This window comes from Penicillium paradoxum (assembly GCF_028828445.1).
Source record: "Penicillium paradoxum strain IBT 22861 chromosome Unknown utg000007l_segment0_segment0, whole genome shotgun sequence".
Lineage (NCBI taxonomy): Eukaryota > Fungi > Ascomycota > Eurotiomycetes > Eurotiales > Aspergillaceae > Penicillium > Penicillium paradoxum.
This window is the reverse complement of record NW_026643185.1, coordinates 5466698-5482228: the sequence shown is the minus strand read 5'-3', so window position 1 is coordinate 5482228 and position 15531 is coordinate 5466698. Positions and strand designations below refer to the sequence as shown.

The following is a 15531-nucleotide window of genomic DNA, read 5'->3' as shown; positions in this document are numbered from 1 at the left end:
CAAGGGAGAAAATCACAAGTCCAGTTAAAGAGAAAGACAAAAGGGTTAAATGTAAAAGATTCTTGGGATTGGGAGTTCTGGAAGATGGAGAGCAAAGAAGCTGGGTGTCTGACGCGATGCGGTAGCTGCCTTCTGATTAGGTAAGAAATACCCAAGCTCCAGCGGAGGCCTGCTTCGACAGAGCATTGCTTTCGACCTGGAACGTTGATTCTTGGACATTTGATCGTGACGAATGCTGATCAAAGAGACAAACTTTCTTTATTTTTGGGTCTCTTTTCGGTATCGCTCTGATCTCCGTCTCAAGATTTCACGCTGATATCTACATAAACACAACCCGCAACGTCATGCTTGGTCTCGGTGTATATGAGAGCAGCAGCGAGGATGAAGTAGAGCACAAAGAACCTTCGCCGAATTCTCAGGTATCTTGAACCCTGAAAATTCAACACTGAAAGATCGCTAATTCCGAAACAACAGCGCAAAAAGGAAATACCGCTTGCAACCTCGCAACCTAGTCAAAATGAAGGTATCATAACTATGCAGAGGTCATGAGTCCAGATTGGGGCTGACAATCTGTTCAGTTCATAATCCGGTCAAGGAGCTACCGACTGAGACGCCATCCAATGCTGCCACTGATGTAGTTCCAAATGGACCCGTCCTTGGCCCCGCATCTATGGACATGGCGCCCCTCCCTGAAGAGAGGCATTCGCCAAGCGGACGCTCATCCCCCTTCTCAACTACGCGAGCACTCATACAAGACCTTACTCTTCCCCCGGTTCCCAATCTAGAGATTCCACAATCACCTCCTGGATCTCCCAACCCAGCCGCGAATGCGAAATTCGAACATTTCCTCTCGCTTAAAAAGCAAGGCGTTCACTTCAACTCGAAGCTTGCTAGTTCATCATCGCTCAAGAATCCAAGCTTGCTGATGAAGATGATGGAACATGCTGGGATTGACGAGCAATCGCAATATGACACATCGCTACCAGCCGATTTATGGACTACTTCTAATCTACCTGACTGGGGATTCAAAGAAGAGCTTTTGAGAACCCAGCAGATACTTCGCAAAAAGACGGAAGAGCAAAAGGCATCGGGCCAGCGAACTTCAGTCGGATTTGTATCTGGATCAGCTTGAGAGTCTATTCAGGAACCGAACTAAGAAGGCCAAATCCACGCATGTTAGATCCCGAGATTGCAATGCCTGGCCAGAAGCGTGGCTCCGGCCCCGGGCTGAACGCCTCCAAAGTTCAGTGACACAGTCTGCCCACCAAGTGAGATATTGTTCTGGTATTCGGCCATTTGAAAAGCAGGACTGCCCTGTCTAGGATCAAGATTCAAACCCCTATGCCCTTCTCGGGGAGATTTCCATGGTGGGATTTTCAATGACTCTAGACAGTCTTCTGGGAAAGGATATGACTGGACTTGATCGACTGACATAGCGCATACTATGACCATGTATACTATTGGGCTTGTGACTCAATGAAGCAAGATGCTTGTTTTAGCCTCCTCCACCGCCGCCACCACCGGCTGCGTGATGTCTGCGCCGTCTTGCCTTTTCATACAAACTCAAACAAGAAATCAACACCATACGATCGAACTCCTCTCCGTACTCTACTCTGATTTGAAGCTTCCCAACTCTGCCTGGTCTGGTCGCGCCTGAAGAGACCGCTAGAACCTTCTCGGTGCGCTCATTCACGAGCTTATAGTTCTGAGTGGTCCATTTAGATGGGGCTGAATCACCAATACCAACACTGTGCGTTCGCTTCCACAGGAATGCACGCCTTTCGCCTTGAGACTGATCAGGTTCAAGTGGAATTATCATCTCGAAGCGATATTTTGGTTTGTGAATAAGTTCCTTGGTCATGTCCTCCCAAATCATGTTGCCCGCAGCGTCTGGGTTCCCTATGCCTAGTTTGTAGTTCCCAGAAAGCTTCAGGAAATTGGACACGGCCACAATTGGTGCCTGGCTGCTGGCACCAGCGTGGAGAGTAAGATCTGGCTTGTTGGGGGTAAACGAGGATATTTCGCCGTAGAGTAGGGGCTGATCATCCGCTGAGCTGATGATGTAGTGTCGATGCAAGAGTGGTCTGGTGATGTTGTATACACGTGAAGGGCTAATGCTGTCAATGGGAGCGGCAGATGCCGTTAACCCAGCACGACTTGAACCTTGAACTGGGGGATGGCATTGTATCCCTCATGAAGTCTCCTGGCCTGTCGCAGACTGTCAAATAGAGAGGGAGGATATCGGGTGTGCAGCCATCTATTATACTCCGTAAGCTTTCAGAGGCGAAGCATTCTACCAAACCAAGTGGGATCGTCCCTTAAGAAGCGAATACGATCCCCAAATCAGGAAGTGGGCTACAAATAAGAATAAGAGTATCAATAGCTCAGTATATTACACTACTTTCAATATTTAATTTCAAATCTCAGTTGTAGACGTGCCGAACATACAACTACACCCGGGGAAACCAGGTATATTCCACTCGACGGCCAAATCCACGAGTCTTAGTCAGCCGAGCTCTCCGTCAGCTCGACTGCCTAAGATAGCTCCCCATCTATCGTCATCGCTTTACTGTGCTATCCATCTTTTGTTTTTCCTTCCTCTCTGTCATTCCCCTCCCTTCTCCGAAACCTGCTGAGCCTACCATTCATTCTCATTCACCATGAACCACTTCCCTGAAGCCTGGGGCCGCGTAGGTGGCACAAGTGTCCCAACCCGCGCTCCGTTGCTAACTATCTGTCCAGCCCAGAAACGATGTCTACGGTGCCTACGACCACTCATATTTGCAGACCTCGGGTCCCAAGGCCCATACCTCATCCCCCGCAGTGACCGGAACGTCAGTGGTGGGTGTCAAGTTTAATGGTGGAGTTGCTCTAGCTACTGATAACCTGGGTATGCCATTCCGTTGTCACGTTCCGTTTCTTTCGCATTGCCATCTGACATGATATGATTTGTGGATATATAGCCTCCTACGGATCTCTGGCTCGTTTCTCCGACGTGAAGCGCCTGCGTTCTTTCGGCGATAAGGCAATGGTTGGCTTTGGCGGTGACGTTTCCGACATGCAATATCTCGACCGTCTCCTCGAATCCATGGATATCAAGGAGAACTACTCGCCCCATGGCAACATGCTCAACGCCAAAAATCTACACACGTACCTTGCAAAGGTTTTCTACAAACGACGCTCCGAGTTCAACCCGTTGTGGAACCACGTCCTTGTCGCAGGCTTTGACGGGGAAGGAGAGCCCTTCCTCAGCTCGGCAGATTTGCTGGGAACAACATTCTCGGCTCCCCACTTGGCTACTGGCTTTGGTGCTCACCTTGCGGTCCCAATCTTGCGCCGCAAGTTCCCTGAGGGTACTCCCCTTGAACAGGTCAGCAAGGAAGATGCAGTTGAGGCCTTGAAGGAGTGCTTGAAGGTTCTGTTCTACCGCGATGCACGAAGTCTCGATAAGTACTCGATAGCCGTCATTACCAAGGATGGTATTGATCTGAAGGAGGATGAGCAGATTCAGGGTCAGAGCTGGGCCTTCGCCGAGAGAATCAAGGGATACGGCGCCCAGACTGTTTAGATCCTAATTTATATTTCTTTTTACATGTAATGCACACGGGATGATGGATGCAGAGATGTTTCTCAAAGTCAAAGATAAACAATGATCAATTGCAAAGACCAATCTATGCCAGTATAGCTATATACAAGTTGAGCTAGTATCAGACCCTTTGATTGGTCTCAAGAGAAGTTCAAACGAGAAATGTAAATCTAGAGCTTAGGGCTGGGCTTGTCAAAGACCACCCGGTTGACACAGGATCCCACACCCTCGAGCGAGACCTCGACCTCATCGCCGTTCTTCAGCCACAACTGAGGCTTGCGGCCCATACCCACACCTTGGGGCCTGCCAAATTGTTAGTTTAATATATCCAAAGGACAATTACTTCCTCATCGGGAACTACTCACGTTCCAGTAAAGATGACATCTCCAGGCAAGAGTGTAGTGCCGCGAGAAAGGAAGGCTATCGTCTTAGCCACACCGAAGATCATATCCTTAGTCGAGGAAGACTGAACAGTCTGTCCATTCAACTTGGTGGAGATAGCCAAGGCATTGGGGTCCGCAATGACACTGGAAGAAACAATGCCAGGTCCAAACGGCGCCCATCCATCAAAGCCCTTACCCAGACTCCACTGGCCTCCACCGTGCTTGATCTGCCAATCGCGGTGGGAAACATCGTTGCCGACAGCATAACCCAGGACATAATCCAGCGCCTTGCTCTCGGGGACATCAGTGGCCTCTTTGCCAATAATGATGACCAGTTCACACTCGTAATCCAATCCCTCGCCCTCCTGGGCCATCTGGGGGACAGGGATGTCATCTGTGGGACCGGAAAGGGAAGTGACGGGCTTGTAGAACAAGATGGGGAACTTGGGGATGGGCATGTTGGATTCCTTGGCGTGTTGCTCGTAGTTGAGACCCAAGCAACGCACGGTTCCAATGTCCTTCCGGGCCAGAGGTGCGAGGAGCATTCTCACATCTGCGACCTGGTCGGTAACCTGGTGCTGGCCGAAGATGTCGCCCTGAATGACACGAGCCTGGGTGGCCTTGGCAATATCGGTCACTCCAGACGGGAGAATAGCATCGCCATAATAGACCTGGCCATTCTTGGCCAGGAAGCGAACGAGATGCTATGAAGAAAATCAGTATGTGTTGACGCAATCGAGTGTATATCACATGGATAATTCTATGATCAATTCTTGTTTTGTTTTTCCTTCTTTTTTCTTAATTCGCTTTAATACCAATGCAATTACTCACTGTGAAAGTCGACATTTTTGGATGTGGATGTGTGCAATATGGGGAAATGTGAAGCTCGCGGGCTGAGATATCTGAGCCACTCGGCCGGGAAACCACCTTCGTCACTTTTCCCCAGTTCACACCGGATAACGGAGCTACAGTATCTAGCTCCACCCAATGATTGGCAAGCTTTTTCCCCTTTCATATTGAGCATCGCAATGGCTCGTCTCTCCGGTCTGCAAAGAGACGTTCTGTCTCTATACCGAAAATGTCTACGGGAGATCCGAAATAAGCCTGAGGTGGGTATATCCCTTCTGCATTCGACGTCTTCCCATCTAACGGCTGTGTTGCTCTAGGATTCCAGGATCAATTTCAGGAACTATGCCCGGTATGTCTCTATTAGATTGTTGATCTCCCTTTACTTTGCTTTCCTTTCCCGACGGCATTCCCCCTAGATATCGGCGCAATCCGACTGAGACGGGAGACGTTTATAGCGCGGAATTCCGAAAGTTTCTCTCGGTGAATAAGAAAGACTTCAACACCGTCGAGTATCTCTTGCGCAAAGGCAATCGACAGCTTGAGACCTATTCTTCCCCAGGTATCCGCAATATCCGATGAACGGATGGGGCCAGAATCTTCGCCTTCCGAGCAGTTTGCGCAGCTGGATTGGTAAGTTCCGCACCTTACAGCCTCCTATCTCTATGGATTCCTCTTCTAACCCAGAATCGGAGATTGCCAGAGTCACTGGCTCTACCTAGGATATATTCTTATCCGCGGACATGGGTTCCAACAGACATGGCGATCCGTGATGCGGCTGTGGCCGCTCCTTGGATTACAAAGAATTCTGTATATATACTTGATAGACTGTTGAGCATGTACTTTAGAGCTTCATCGCATGTTGACACATTTAAAATCTCAGAATGTTCTGGTATAGAATATGTGTTCCGGACGATACCGTCATCGACTCATGGTACAACCCATGGAAGTTTCCAGGTTCAAGAGAATTATCAATCGTAAAATACGGAACATTAATTCCATAGCAATCGAGAAACTTCATTTGTCTCAAATCCAGCGTAGAATGCGGTCTCAAAGGAAGATAGAAGGTGGTGGTTGTTTCGTGAAGTTGCTGGCGGCTTGTAGACTGCGCCACAGGATTCTGGATGCTTCCGTGCCGAAGTATAAGCAATCAACCTCACAGTTGAGCAGACACAACAAAGAGATATAAAATAGCAGACATTCCAGTTCAAATAATCATATCACAATCTTCAAGACAATCACTCAGATACTCTATCGATCTCCAAATCTACTTCCACAACAAAAATCCTCAACAATGGCCTTCTTCTCTCAATCCGGCTTCTCGCCACTCTTCCAAATCCTCGATGACTACGACGCTCATCGCGAATCCAAGCCCCGCCAGTGCCCCAAGTCACGCCAGTGCATCAAGCCTCGTCAATGCACCAAGATCCAAACACCCCGCGCCTTCGCACCAGCCTTTGACGTGCGCGAGCTGACCGACGGCTACTACCTGGACGGCGAGCTCCCAGGCGTCGACCAAAGCAACATCGAGATCGAATTCACCGATCCCCACACCCTCGTAATCAAGGGCCACCTGGAGCGCGATTACAACGAGGACAGCGCCTCCACCTCCAGTCGCAGCTCATCTCCTGCAGGCTGGCACCAGCCCACAGTCGAAGACGAGGATGCAGCATCAACAACTAGCTCCGCCAGCGCCGACACCGCTGCTTCTGCCTCGGCTGAGAAGGATCAGCCTCATTTCTGGGCATCTGAGCGATCCGTCGGTGACTTCCAACGCACTTTTAGCTTTACCGCGCGCGTTGATCAAGATTCCGTCCGCGCAAGCTTGAAGAACGGTGTCTTGTCTGTGGTGGTGCCGAAAGAGGCCGCCCCTACGCCGAAAAAGATCCGAATCCTGTGATTTGAAATCAAGAACATACTCTGGCCTCGTGGCTCTATGACTTATGTATAATTGATTGCATTGGGATCCCAGGGCGTTGGGTTTGCTGCACTGTTTCTATGAGTTTGACATTACATTGTACCTTTAATTGATCTGAGAATTACTCGAAATTGAATCTTACATATTTTTTTTTATTCTCTTACATATGTGCGATCCCGTTTCTGTAGATAGGTAACATGCACTGGCCAGTATGACACTTGTCATAAACTCGTAGAGAACCACTCAGCCACTTTGACCCTGCGCCTGGAATAATAAGCGAGCAACCCCTTGCTCGACTAGTGAGAACAGACCCTGCATGGCAAAGGAGGGTGGAGTACACGAGTTGCCAAACACGAAGGCAGGAAGCAGATGTACCCGAAGATCAGGATCGTGCCTATTTCCCTCGAGGACTCGCATGCATGTCGGGTACTATACTCCCTGGCCGAGCTAGGATCAAAGGCCAAAATGGCAAGAGAACAGAAACGTATTGCAAAGCGACACCTGGCATTGATGGACTACCACGTACAACGCCGATGATTCATACCAACTCCACTTCCAATTCCAAAAAGGGTATACCGAATAAACTCCATACCCAAAATGTGCCCTCGGACTTCCGTGGACGGGCCAAAAAGAAACAAAAAAAAGAGACCCCCATACCATGAACTTTTGAAGATCCCAATAGGCAAAAGAGACAAGATCAACATAAAAAGGTCCAGGAACAGACAGTAAGATTACCACCCAAAATCAATAAACAAAGAAAGAAAGAAGAGATCGTCATATGCACAAATCCGCCTGGGGACGTGGCTTTGTCAACCTGCGACGGCGACAATCGTTGCTCCGGCTTCGAGGCCGGCCTCGCATCGGCTCAGAAGTAACCAATCCAATATCAAGATCGAGATCATCTTGCAAATACCCTGGAGATAGAATAGTGGGGAGTGGAGGGGCGTCTACACCCGGTTTCTTGGTCCAGATACGACTTCCCAGTCGACTTCTGGATCGGGAGACTGGAGCATCGTATTCTTCATGGATACGATAATCGGAGGCCGACCTACGCAGTCGCTCCTTGGTTTCATTAACTGACTGTTGGCGACTGAGGTTTGATTCTCCGGTAACAGAAGAACCTGTAGTCGATGCGATATCCAACAAACCCAAGGAGAGTCGATCGCCGTAGAATGGACCCCTGGTCAGACTTTGTTGGCTTTGAAGCGGCGAAGAGAGTCCGGGTGTGGACTTGGCGTCGACAACAAACGGGTAAGGCGTCGAATACTCTGTGTATCGTGGCGCACAGAGTGTTGACCGACGCGATCGTAACGGAGCGTGGGGAGTTGGATCGCTTGAATCGTACCAGCGAGAGGCGACTGGGTAAGGCCTTGAGTAGTTCTCTGGCTTTGTTTGGAGGCTTAAGTGACGTTGCAACATATCCTTTGACTGACTTGAAGCCGAGCCATTCGAAACCCACCCATTCTTTGAACTGTCTGTGCCACATGAAATAGATGTCTGTGATTCAACAGAGCTCTGAGTCCGGCTCCGCTGTATTGAATGGACTGAGGTGGCAGAACTGTAACCGCTATCTGACTTGTTGAAGGACCGAGACGTGCTCCGGACATGACCAGCATCCAAAGCACCTTTCTCCAGTTGGATTCTCGTATCATCAGAGAGAACAATCCCTTCATCTTCTTGATCTCCAGGAAAGATAGGCTGCGCCCGAGATCGGGCTGTAATAGTAGGGGACTTTTCGAAAGAGAATGGACTGTCAGGAACATCATCGTATTTTTTCAAGTCGGGCAAGAGTGGGATCTCCAGCTTAGCACCCCTGGCAGGCCCTCCAACTTTCACGTTCTCAAGACCAAGCCCAGAACCCGGAACGCACGGCTCATTCAAAGGAATGCGCTCGCTAGGACATGGGGAGGCCGAGCCATTGACCACCCGCAAAGATCCCAGCTTGAGTGCTCCAAGCTGAGTATATCGGGCATCTGAGGGACTTGTCGGTCGTGCTGGGGATGGGAGACGCAAATGTCTTTCAGCGGGCAATGGCCAATGCAAAACGGTTGAATCATTGGGATCCTCGGTTGAACATTCGGGCTCTCCAATTGGCGATGGAACACGTCGAACTGTACCTGTGGTTCGTCTTGTGGCAACTCCAGGCCGTGTCAGGAGTGATCGTCGACGTGTTAGTGAAAATCGTTGGTTGCCAACCAAAAAGTGGGTATTTGAGGACGTTGCATTGCTTTCGTAGACAGCGCTATTATGTCTCTGTAAAGGAGTTCGACTCGAATTAGCCCGCCTTGGTGGCTGCTCACCGAGAGGTGAAGATGGGGCAGTTGTATCCCAGCGTTCCGACTGGTACGACGTTCTTCTTGAAGAAGGCGCGGTTACCGGGCTTGGGCGGGACAGACGACGCTGCACGGGAGTCTGATCATATAGAAAAGCATGGTCCTCCAGAGCAATCTCTTGGGACGCTTCCGTCTCAAAGAGTGTAGGCGGGATCTCTGCTTTTTTGGAATAACTTCCTCGTTTCTCCGCAGGCGGAGTGGAGATACTCTTCTCCACCCAGGGGTTGTCCCATGTGATCAGCCCTGAACTGGTCACTGAAGGATCTGTTTCGGGCTTTTGTGAGCTTTTGCGGACACTGAATTTCTTTGTTAGGGGCTTTGAAAGGCGGTTGGAGCGGCGAGTCTCGTCTTTGGCTGAGCTCGATTGAGAGTTGCCCATGGCTTCAGAAGCACTAGATGCAATGCGGGTAGATTCAAATTTGCTCTGGGCAGATTCAAGCGGGCATGCGCAGCATGGAAGATGGCTCGAATGATATATAATTTGAATAAGGGCGTGGTAACAGCCTGGCGAGCACTGTCCCCCGCACGACGATGGGGTGACCTAGCTCCGGTATGCCCAGATCGACCTCTTCAGATTAGATCGCACCCCGGACCGTTGACGTCAAGCCACGCTCTGATTGCCCACGGAGGATGCAATCCGAGCCCCAAGCTCGTGCACCAGCTGGATTGGGAATTGAGCGTGCGATTGGCGGCTCAATGTGTTCCAACAGAAGCCCGGAGATGATAGGGGGGTCCGTGTTTCAGATTGGGTGCGATGCAGGAATTGGTTGGACTGGAGAGGCTGGAATAAGGAGGACGGGGGGAATTGAGGTTACGTCAAAGTAAATATCCAAGCTTAGAAGCTGGATGTGCCTTCACAAAGCAGGATTTCGGGGGTTCCAGCTCTCGGTTCACGGGGGTGCTAGGCCAGGGGTAGATCAAAAACGGCCAACCCTCTAGATCGGCATTAAGATTATAGACAATTTGCAATCCAATAAAAAAAAAATAAAACAAGAAACCGGAAAAAGAACCCAAGGAGGAGTTTGGCGGGGGGGCAGCTGGAAACCAGGGGGAAACATACGATACATAAGAGGTGGAGAGAGTACAATCAAACAAAGATGCAACTAAACGCTAGAAACAAAAGAAGACGCAAGCGTTGCCGCTACGGAGGTTCGTGATCCACCCAAATCGACACGCCCATCGAAACATCACTGCATGCAGAACAAGGAAGATCGAAGACCATCATGTTTACGCGGGGAGATATACGGCCTCTCCGCAACCGGGAGGTACCCACTACTTGCATTTCTGGTGCTATCGCCGTACAGAGTTCAGGTACCTGATACCTCTTGGCGGATGAGGTGTTCTTGACAACTCCATTGTTTCTTCTCGCCCTTTTTCTCCTCTATCCGGACCACCGCAATCATACTTCTCTCTTATTTCCAATATATTTTCCGGTTCTTTTCGAGTCGACACGTGTACTCCGTACGGTGACAACATCATCGTCAAGTGCTCTCTGTTGCGAAACCGGTCTCCCTCCGGCCACACCGCAGTCACAGCTGAGCTTCTGCTTTCGGGAGTTAGCTGACTGTGCTCTTGACATCTACCCAGGTCTCAGCTGCATGGCTGCAACTTGCTCTGCATTTCCTTTTCTGGGGCATTCGGAGTTCGAGAGTGCATGTCAAGCTCTTGCCGATCGATGCAACTCGGCCCAAGATATTGGATGGCCCGCCATTCGACTGCTCACAAAGGTATCCCTTTTTTCCATGCATGAACCATTAAATCTTAATTTTGGTTATTCTCCCTTGTTTCTAGTGACTATTCCTTGTTTGAGGCGTTTAAAAGAAAAAAAAGAAAAAAACTGATGCGAAAATATGGTTTGGATGGAACTAGACAGATGGGACTGGCATCAGAATAACAAAATATGTTGAGGTCTCCAGCTCGTTAGAAGCCACAGCGTTGGCGGAGCTAGAAGAACCCGAAGACGATGATCCGGTCTGCAGACTTCTAGGCCCCGACAGACGTGTCCACTTGTCCTGACCCTTCACCGCAGGAAGCTCTCGTTCGCGCACATGCCCAGCCCGGCTTACAGATCGACTATGACATCTTGTTGTCTCCCACATATCAGGTCCCCATCTTGTACTTCAGTCCGAGGTGGCACAGTCACGGCCCACTCGGACTAGACGAAGTCTACCAGTATGTCGTGCCGGAACAGTACAGGCAAGAATTGAAGAGTGTGGGTGTAATCGGTGGGATTAGTATGGGTGTAGGTGCATTCCCGGAACCTCGTGACAAGAGCTCATGTCTTTTTTGTTTTTCTCGTAGTACCATCCTGACTCTGGTGCCCCGGCCTTTTTCGTCCACCCGTGCAACACCGCGGATGCTATGGCGCATGTTGTAGACACACAGAACGTCACTCCTGAGTCATACCTCCTCATCTGGCTCGGCCTGTTAGGTCATTGCGTGAACCTGCACGTCCCACGCGAGCTTTTTGCTTAGCACAGTACCAGCCCATGCTCGTGCATATGCTGAAAATGCCGAGAAATAAAGAAAAAAACTGCAAAAGCAAGGACTTCAAGACTCTCTCAGTCCCCACCAATAGTCCCTGTATTAGACTTAATCTTCTTCGTCCGAGGAAGCTTCCATAGGCACATCGCTATCTTCGTCCATGGGCGCTTCCTCATCATCACTTTCTTCTTCGCGTGCTCGCTTCACACCGTGACCCTCTCCACTGGCATCGGTTGTGGGTCGTGTGGGGAGGACACCGGGAGGACCACCGAAGATGGACTTCTGCAGGTCTGTCGAAACTGGAGCCGCTGCGTCAACTGGAGGAACATATGTGCCGCGCAGTTTGGCAATGACATGTGAGGAGCCTTTGGCGTAAACGATTTTCTAGAGAGTAATTGATTGAGCGCGTGTTGCAATAGTACAAGGGCAATGAAAATGTACCATTTGTTTTCCAAAGAATTCGAATCCCTGTAAAGCTCGCAGTGCCTGCGTGCTAGCTTGGACATCCTTGAACACAATGTGAGCCTGGCCTCGCATTTTCTGGGTCTTCATTGCCACAACGTCAAGGACGGTGCCGTATGTGGAGAACAGGGCGTAGAGTGATGTTCGTAGGTCATTTTTCGCAATCTTCTTATCGGGCAAATTCATGCAATAAAGTCTGAGCTTTTGTTAGCATCAATGCGCGACAGCCTACTTGCGCGTGGGACGGGAGGCTTACGTCTGGTTAGGAGCACCGATAGCAACGGTCTTGCTGTCAGGGCCTCCACGGGCGGGCAGTGATTTTGAAGCCATTTCGCAAGTAATTAGAGATGGTAGGCTAATTATCTTCGGATTCGAAAGAGAAATTGAAATAGCGTGTGGGGTAGTGAAGCTCAATCGCGCGGTGTATCGATGGATCTCAAAACCTCGACATCAAAGTAGCTCCGAGTCATGTGACCTGTTCACTGACTAAGCACCGCCGTCATCACCCCCCGGGGCCAGCTCCCCCTCCCGCAGTCCCGCATCTACAACACCAAGTACACAAGCACGACGGTAGAGAGATCCTCCTGTCGTTTTTATTTTCAATATGGCCGCTCCTCAGGTTCACCACCTTTTCCATGCACCAATTGCCGACCACTCGTTCTCCTCTGATAAGAAGACACTTGCTGTCGCCCGGGAGAACAATGTGGAGCTATATCAACAATCAGGCAACAAGTTCGCGCTGAGCGATGAACTCAAGGGGCACGAAAAGCTTGTTACTAGTGTTGATATTGCTCCCAACAGCGGCCGGATTGTCACTTGCTCGCAGGGTATGGTTTTTCTCAAAGCTCTTCCCCCTATACTATGTACAAGCACTGACAGATGTTTGCCTTATAGACCGCAATGCCTACGTTTGGGAGAAGACCGCCACCGGATGGAAACCCACTCTAGTCCTTCTCCGAATCAATCGAGCCGCAACCTTTGTGCGCTGGTCCCCATCGGAGCAAAAGTTCGCGGTTGGCTCTGGCGCTCGAGTGATTGCTGTCTGTTACTTCGAGGAGGAGAACGACTGGTGGATCTCGAAGCACTTGAAGAAGCCCATTCGCAGTACCATCACAACCCTGGCATGGCACCCGAACTCCGTCCTGCTGGCAGCCGGATCAACCGATTCCCACGCCCGAGTTTTCTCTAGCTTCATCAAGGGCATTGACACTCGTCCAGAGCCCAGCGCGTGGGGAGAGCGCCTTCCTTTCAATACCATCTGTGGTGAATATCTGAATGATACCGCTGGCTGGATTCAGGGTGTTGCCTTCTCCCCTAGTGGAAACGCCCTTGCCTTCACTGGACACGACAGCAGTGTGACCGTTGTGTACCCCAGCGCCCCGGAACAACCCCCCGCGGGCGATGTTGAACATCTCTACTCGTCTGCTGCCGCTTAACAGTCTCATCTGGAACGGCGAGACTGAGATCATCGCTGCTGGACATGTGAGTCGTTTCTTTTCTGTAGTAATTTATCAACTTCCGTGCTAACCATATGCAGGACTGTGAGCCCTTCCGCTTCCGTGGCGATGAAAATGGATGGCAACTTGCTGGCTCTTTGGAGAAAAAGGCTGGAAATGCTGGAGGCGTTCGTGAGGAGTCTGCTCTGAACATGTTCCGGCAGATGGATCTCAAGGGCCAGACCCAGTCCGACACCAAGCTCAAGTCAACCCACCAAAACACTGTACACACCATCCGGGTCCACGATGGAGCCAATGGCGCTGTCAGCTCCTTCAGCAGTAAGTTAACCCTACCTAAATATTGGACGAACAAGATACTAACACAATGTTATAGCGAGCGGTGTCGACGGTCGTGTTGTTATTTGGTCCGCCTAAGTCTGACCACTCTTTTGTGTTGGCTTTATTCCATGGTCAGCGTGCATATAGTATTGGATAGAAACTTTGAGTACAGCGTACATGCTAGTCCCTCGTGACAGTTGATATTGCAAGGCTCATTCCACGTACTACGTACGATGTACTCCGTATGTAGTACCCCGATGTATCCCTGTACCTGGCCCAGATGATCTACGTGGACCAGCCAATGAGGATCACGATGACATAATGAGGTTACCCCGGATTTCGGTCACATCTCCACATCACACGCTTTTCTTATTCTTCTTTTAAAGATGCCCCTCCACCTCCTGTCATACCTACTTCAATATGCGCAATCATGACTAACATCTTATTCCTTCCTTTTCTACTATCTATCTACTTCCTAGGGCTTGTAACAGCCCATAGCAACCATGTCTCAACCGACCTATTCAACTCCCTAGAGGAGTTATCTCGCATCGTAGACATTTCATACTGCGTCGGCACCACAGGAGTCCAACAGCCCTTCCAATGTCTCAGCCACTGCACCGAGTTCCCAGATCTAGAACTCATAACCGTAAGCACTCTCCCACCCCACAAACCACCCAACCCTAACCAACCCCAACCAACAGACCTGGAACACCGGCATCCTCCTCTCCGACTCATGCGGCTACGTCGCCCTCTCCCACTCCCCCTCCCCAAAACGGATCCTCATTGCCTTCCGCGGCACCTACTCCCTAACAAACACAATAATCGACCTCTCCGCCTTACCCCAATCCTACATCCCTTACAACCCCAACACAACCAAATGCGAAAACTGCACCGTCCACGCCGGCTTCATGAACTCATGGCGCAACACCCGCAAAGCAATCCTCCCGCACGTCTCCGCCGCCCGAGCCAAATATCCAGACTACGAAGTAGCCCTCGTAGGACACTCTCTCGGCGGCGCCGTCGCCGCACTAGCAGGACTGGAAATGCAGCTGAAGGGCTGGGATCCGGTGGTGACGACGTTCGGGGAACCGATGGTCGGGAATGAAGAGTTTGCGAAATTCATCAACCAGCAATTCGGGTTCGATAATGTGACTATTCCTCCGTTCGAGGGCGGACGCTTCCGTCGCGTCACTCACGTCGATGACCCGGTTCCGCTGCTCCCACTGCGCGAATGGGGGTATAGAGCGCATAGCGGGGAGATATTTATTTCGAGATCGGAGCTACCGCCGAGGAAGGAGGATTTGCGGTTATGCGCCGGAGACTATGATCCGATGTGTATTGCTAGGTCGGAGAGTGAGCCGCTTTTGCGGGAGATGTATCGTGAGATGAATGTTCCGCTGGGACTGGCTGCTTCTGGTGAGGATTGTCGCTCTGAGGGGGAATCTGGATCAGGGGAACAGGCTGTTTTAGGACGTGGGCGGGATTCAGGTTGTGAGATGGCTCGTGAGGAGAGGCTTAGGCCTTTGAGGTGGGATTGGTCGCTTATCCCGGCGAGGTATCGGCTCTGGGAGTTGTTTTATGCTCATCGGGATTATTTCTGGCGTATTGGTCTTTGCGTTCCTGGGGGTGATCCAACTGGATAGATTTATTCTATCTGGGATTTATATTTGTTCTCATTGTTGGTGGTTATATATTCAGGATACCCCGTTGTACATATACTTTTTTTTTATGTGAGACATTTACA

At 50.4% G+C, this 15531-nt stretch overlaps 12 protein-coding genes across 12 annotated transcripts; 8 read left to right on the top strand and 4 right to left on the bottom strand.

The window, feature by feature from the left end:
• Positions 1 to 344: 344 nt before the first annotated feature.
• Positions 345 to 1132, top strand: N7457_009528 (HCNGP domain-containing protein; the record flags this gene model as incomplete). Its single annotated transcript, XM_057180571.1, has 3 exons — positions 345 to 419; positions 475 to 523; positions 579 to 1132. The coding sequence occupies 3 exons, from the start codon at positions 345 to 347 to the stop codon at positions 1130 to 1132; spliced, it is 678 nt and encodes a 225-aa protein (XP_057028957.1).
• A 363-nt stretch (positions 1133 to 1495) lies between these two features.
• Positions 1496 to 2649, bottom strand: N7457_009527 (uncharacterized protein; the record flags this gene model as incomplete). Its single annotated transcript, XM_057180570.1, has 2 exons — positions 1496 to 2169; positions 2643 to 2649. 2 exons carry the CDS (start codon positions 2647 to 2649, stop codon positions 1496 to 1498), a joined length of 681 nt encoding a protein of 226 aa, XP_057028956.1.
• Positions 2650 to 2660: 11 nt separating this feature from the next.
• pre4 (proteasome core particle subunit beta 7) lies at positions 2661 to 3568 on the top strand (the record flags this gene model as incomplete). The annotated part of the gene is made up of 3 exons (XM_057180569.1): positions 2661 to 2690; positions 2743 to 2890; positions 2964 to 3568. 3 exons carry the CDS (start codon positions 2661 to 2663, stop codon positions 3566 to 3568), a joined length of 783 nt encoding a protein of 260 aa, XP_057028955.1.
• Positions 3569 to 3756: 188 nt separating this feature from the next.
• Positions 3757 to 4815, bottom strand: N7457_009525 (fumarylacetoacetate hydrolase family protein; the record flags this gene model as incomplete). The annotated part of the gene is made up of 3 exons (XM_057180568.1): positions 3757 to 3889; positions 3952 to 4673; positions 4801 to 4815. The coding sequence occupies 3 exons, from the start codon at positions 4813 to 4815 to the stop codon at positions 3757 to 3759; spliced, it is 870 nt and encodes a 289-aa protein (XP_057028954.1).
• Positions 4816 to 4997: 182 nt separating this feature from the next.
• Positions 4998 to 5397, top strand: N7457_009524 (succinate dehydrogenase assembly factor 1; the record flags this gene model as incomplete). The annotated part of the gene is made up of 2 exons (XM_057180567.1): positions 4998 to 5078; positions 5257 to 5397. 2 exons carry the CDS (start codon positions 4998 to 5000, stop codon positions 5395 to 5397), a joined length of 222 nt encoding a protein of 73 aa, XP_057028953.1.
• Positions 5398 to 6109: 712 nt separating this feature from the next.
• Positions 6110 to 6715, top strand: N7457_009523 (Hsp20/alpha crystallin family protein; the record flags this gene model as incomplete). The annotated part of the gene is made up of 1 exon (XM_057180566.1): positions 6110 to 6715. The coding sequence occupies one exon, from the start codon at positions 6110 to 6112 to the stop codon at positions 6713 to 6715; it is 606 nt and encodes a 201-aa protein (XP_057028952.1).
• Positions 6716 to 7507: 792 nt separating this feature from the next.
• N7457_009522 (uncharacterized protein) lies at positions 7508 to 9445 on the bottom strand (the record flags this gene model as incomplete). Its single annotated transcript, XM_057180565.1, has 1 exon — positions 7508 to 9445. The coding sequence occupies one exon, from the start codon at positions 9443 to 9445 to the stop codon at positions 7508 to 7510; it is 1938 nt and encodes a 645-aa protein (XP_057028951.1).
• Positions 9446 to 10664: 1219 nt separating this feature from the next.
• N7457_009521 (ATG3/ATG10 family protein) lies at positions 10665 to 11541 on the top strand (the record flags this gene model as incomplete). Its single annotated transcript, XM_057180564.1, has 4 exons — positions 10665 to 10856; positions 10936 to 11037; positions 11096 to 11308; positions 11368 to 11541. 4 exons carry the CDS (start codon positions 10665 to 10667, stop codon positions 11539 to 11541), a joined length of 681 nt encoding a protein of 226 aa, XP_057028950.1.
• Positions 11542 to 11658: 117 nt separating this feature from the next.
• Positions 11659 to 12342, bottom strand: N7457_009520 (U2 snRNP complex subunit MSL1; the record flags this gene model as incomplete). The annotated part of the gene is made up of 3 exons (XM_057180563.1): positions 11659 to 11934; positions 11992 to 12208; positions 12269 to 12342. 3 exons carry the CDS (start codon positions 12340 to 12342, stop codon positions 11659 to 11661), a joined length of 567 nt encoding a protein of 188 aa, XP_057028949.1.
• Positions 12343 to 12616: 274 nt separating this feature from the next.
• On the top strand, positions 12617 to 13448 carry N7457_009519 (WD40 repeat domain-containing protein; the record flags this gene model as incomplete). The annotated part of the gene is made up of 2 exons (XM_057180562.1): positions 12617 to 12839; positions 12907 to 13448. The coding sequence occupies 2 exons, from the start codon at positions 12617 to 12619 to the stop codon at positions 13446 to 13448; spliced, it is 765 nt and encodes a 254-aa protein (XP_057028948.1).
• A 95-nt stretch (positions 13449 to 13543) lies between these two features.
• On the top strand, positions 13544 to 13883 carry N7457_009518 (uncharacterized protein; the record flags this gene model as incomplete). Its single annotated transcript, XM_057180561.1, has 2 exons — positions 13544 to 13787; positions 13843 to 13883. The coding sequence occupies 2 exons, from the start codon at positions 13544 to 13546 to the stop codon at positions 13881 to 13883; spliced, it is 285 nt and encodes a 94-aa protein (XP_057028947.1).
• Positions 13884 to 14217: 334 nt separating this feature from the next.
• On the top strand, positions 14218 to 15430 carry N7457_009517 (lipase family protein; the record flags this gene model as incomplete). Its single annotated transcript, XM_057180560.1, has 2 exons — positions 14218 to 14433; positions 14489 to 15430. 2 exons carry the CDS (start codon positions 14218 to 14220, stop codon positions 15428 to 15430), a joined length of 1158 nt encoding a protein of 385 aa, XP_057028946.1.
• Positions 15431 to 15531: the final 101 nt, after the last annotated feature.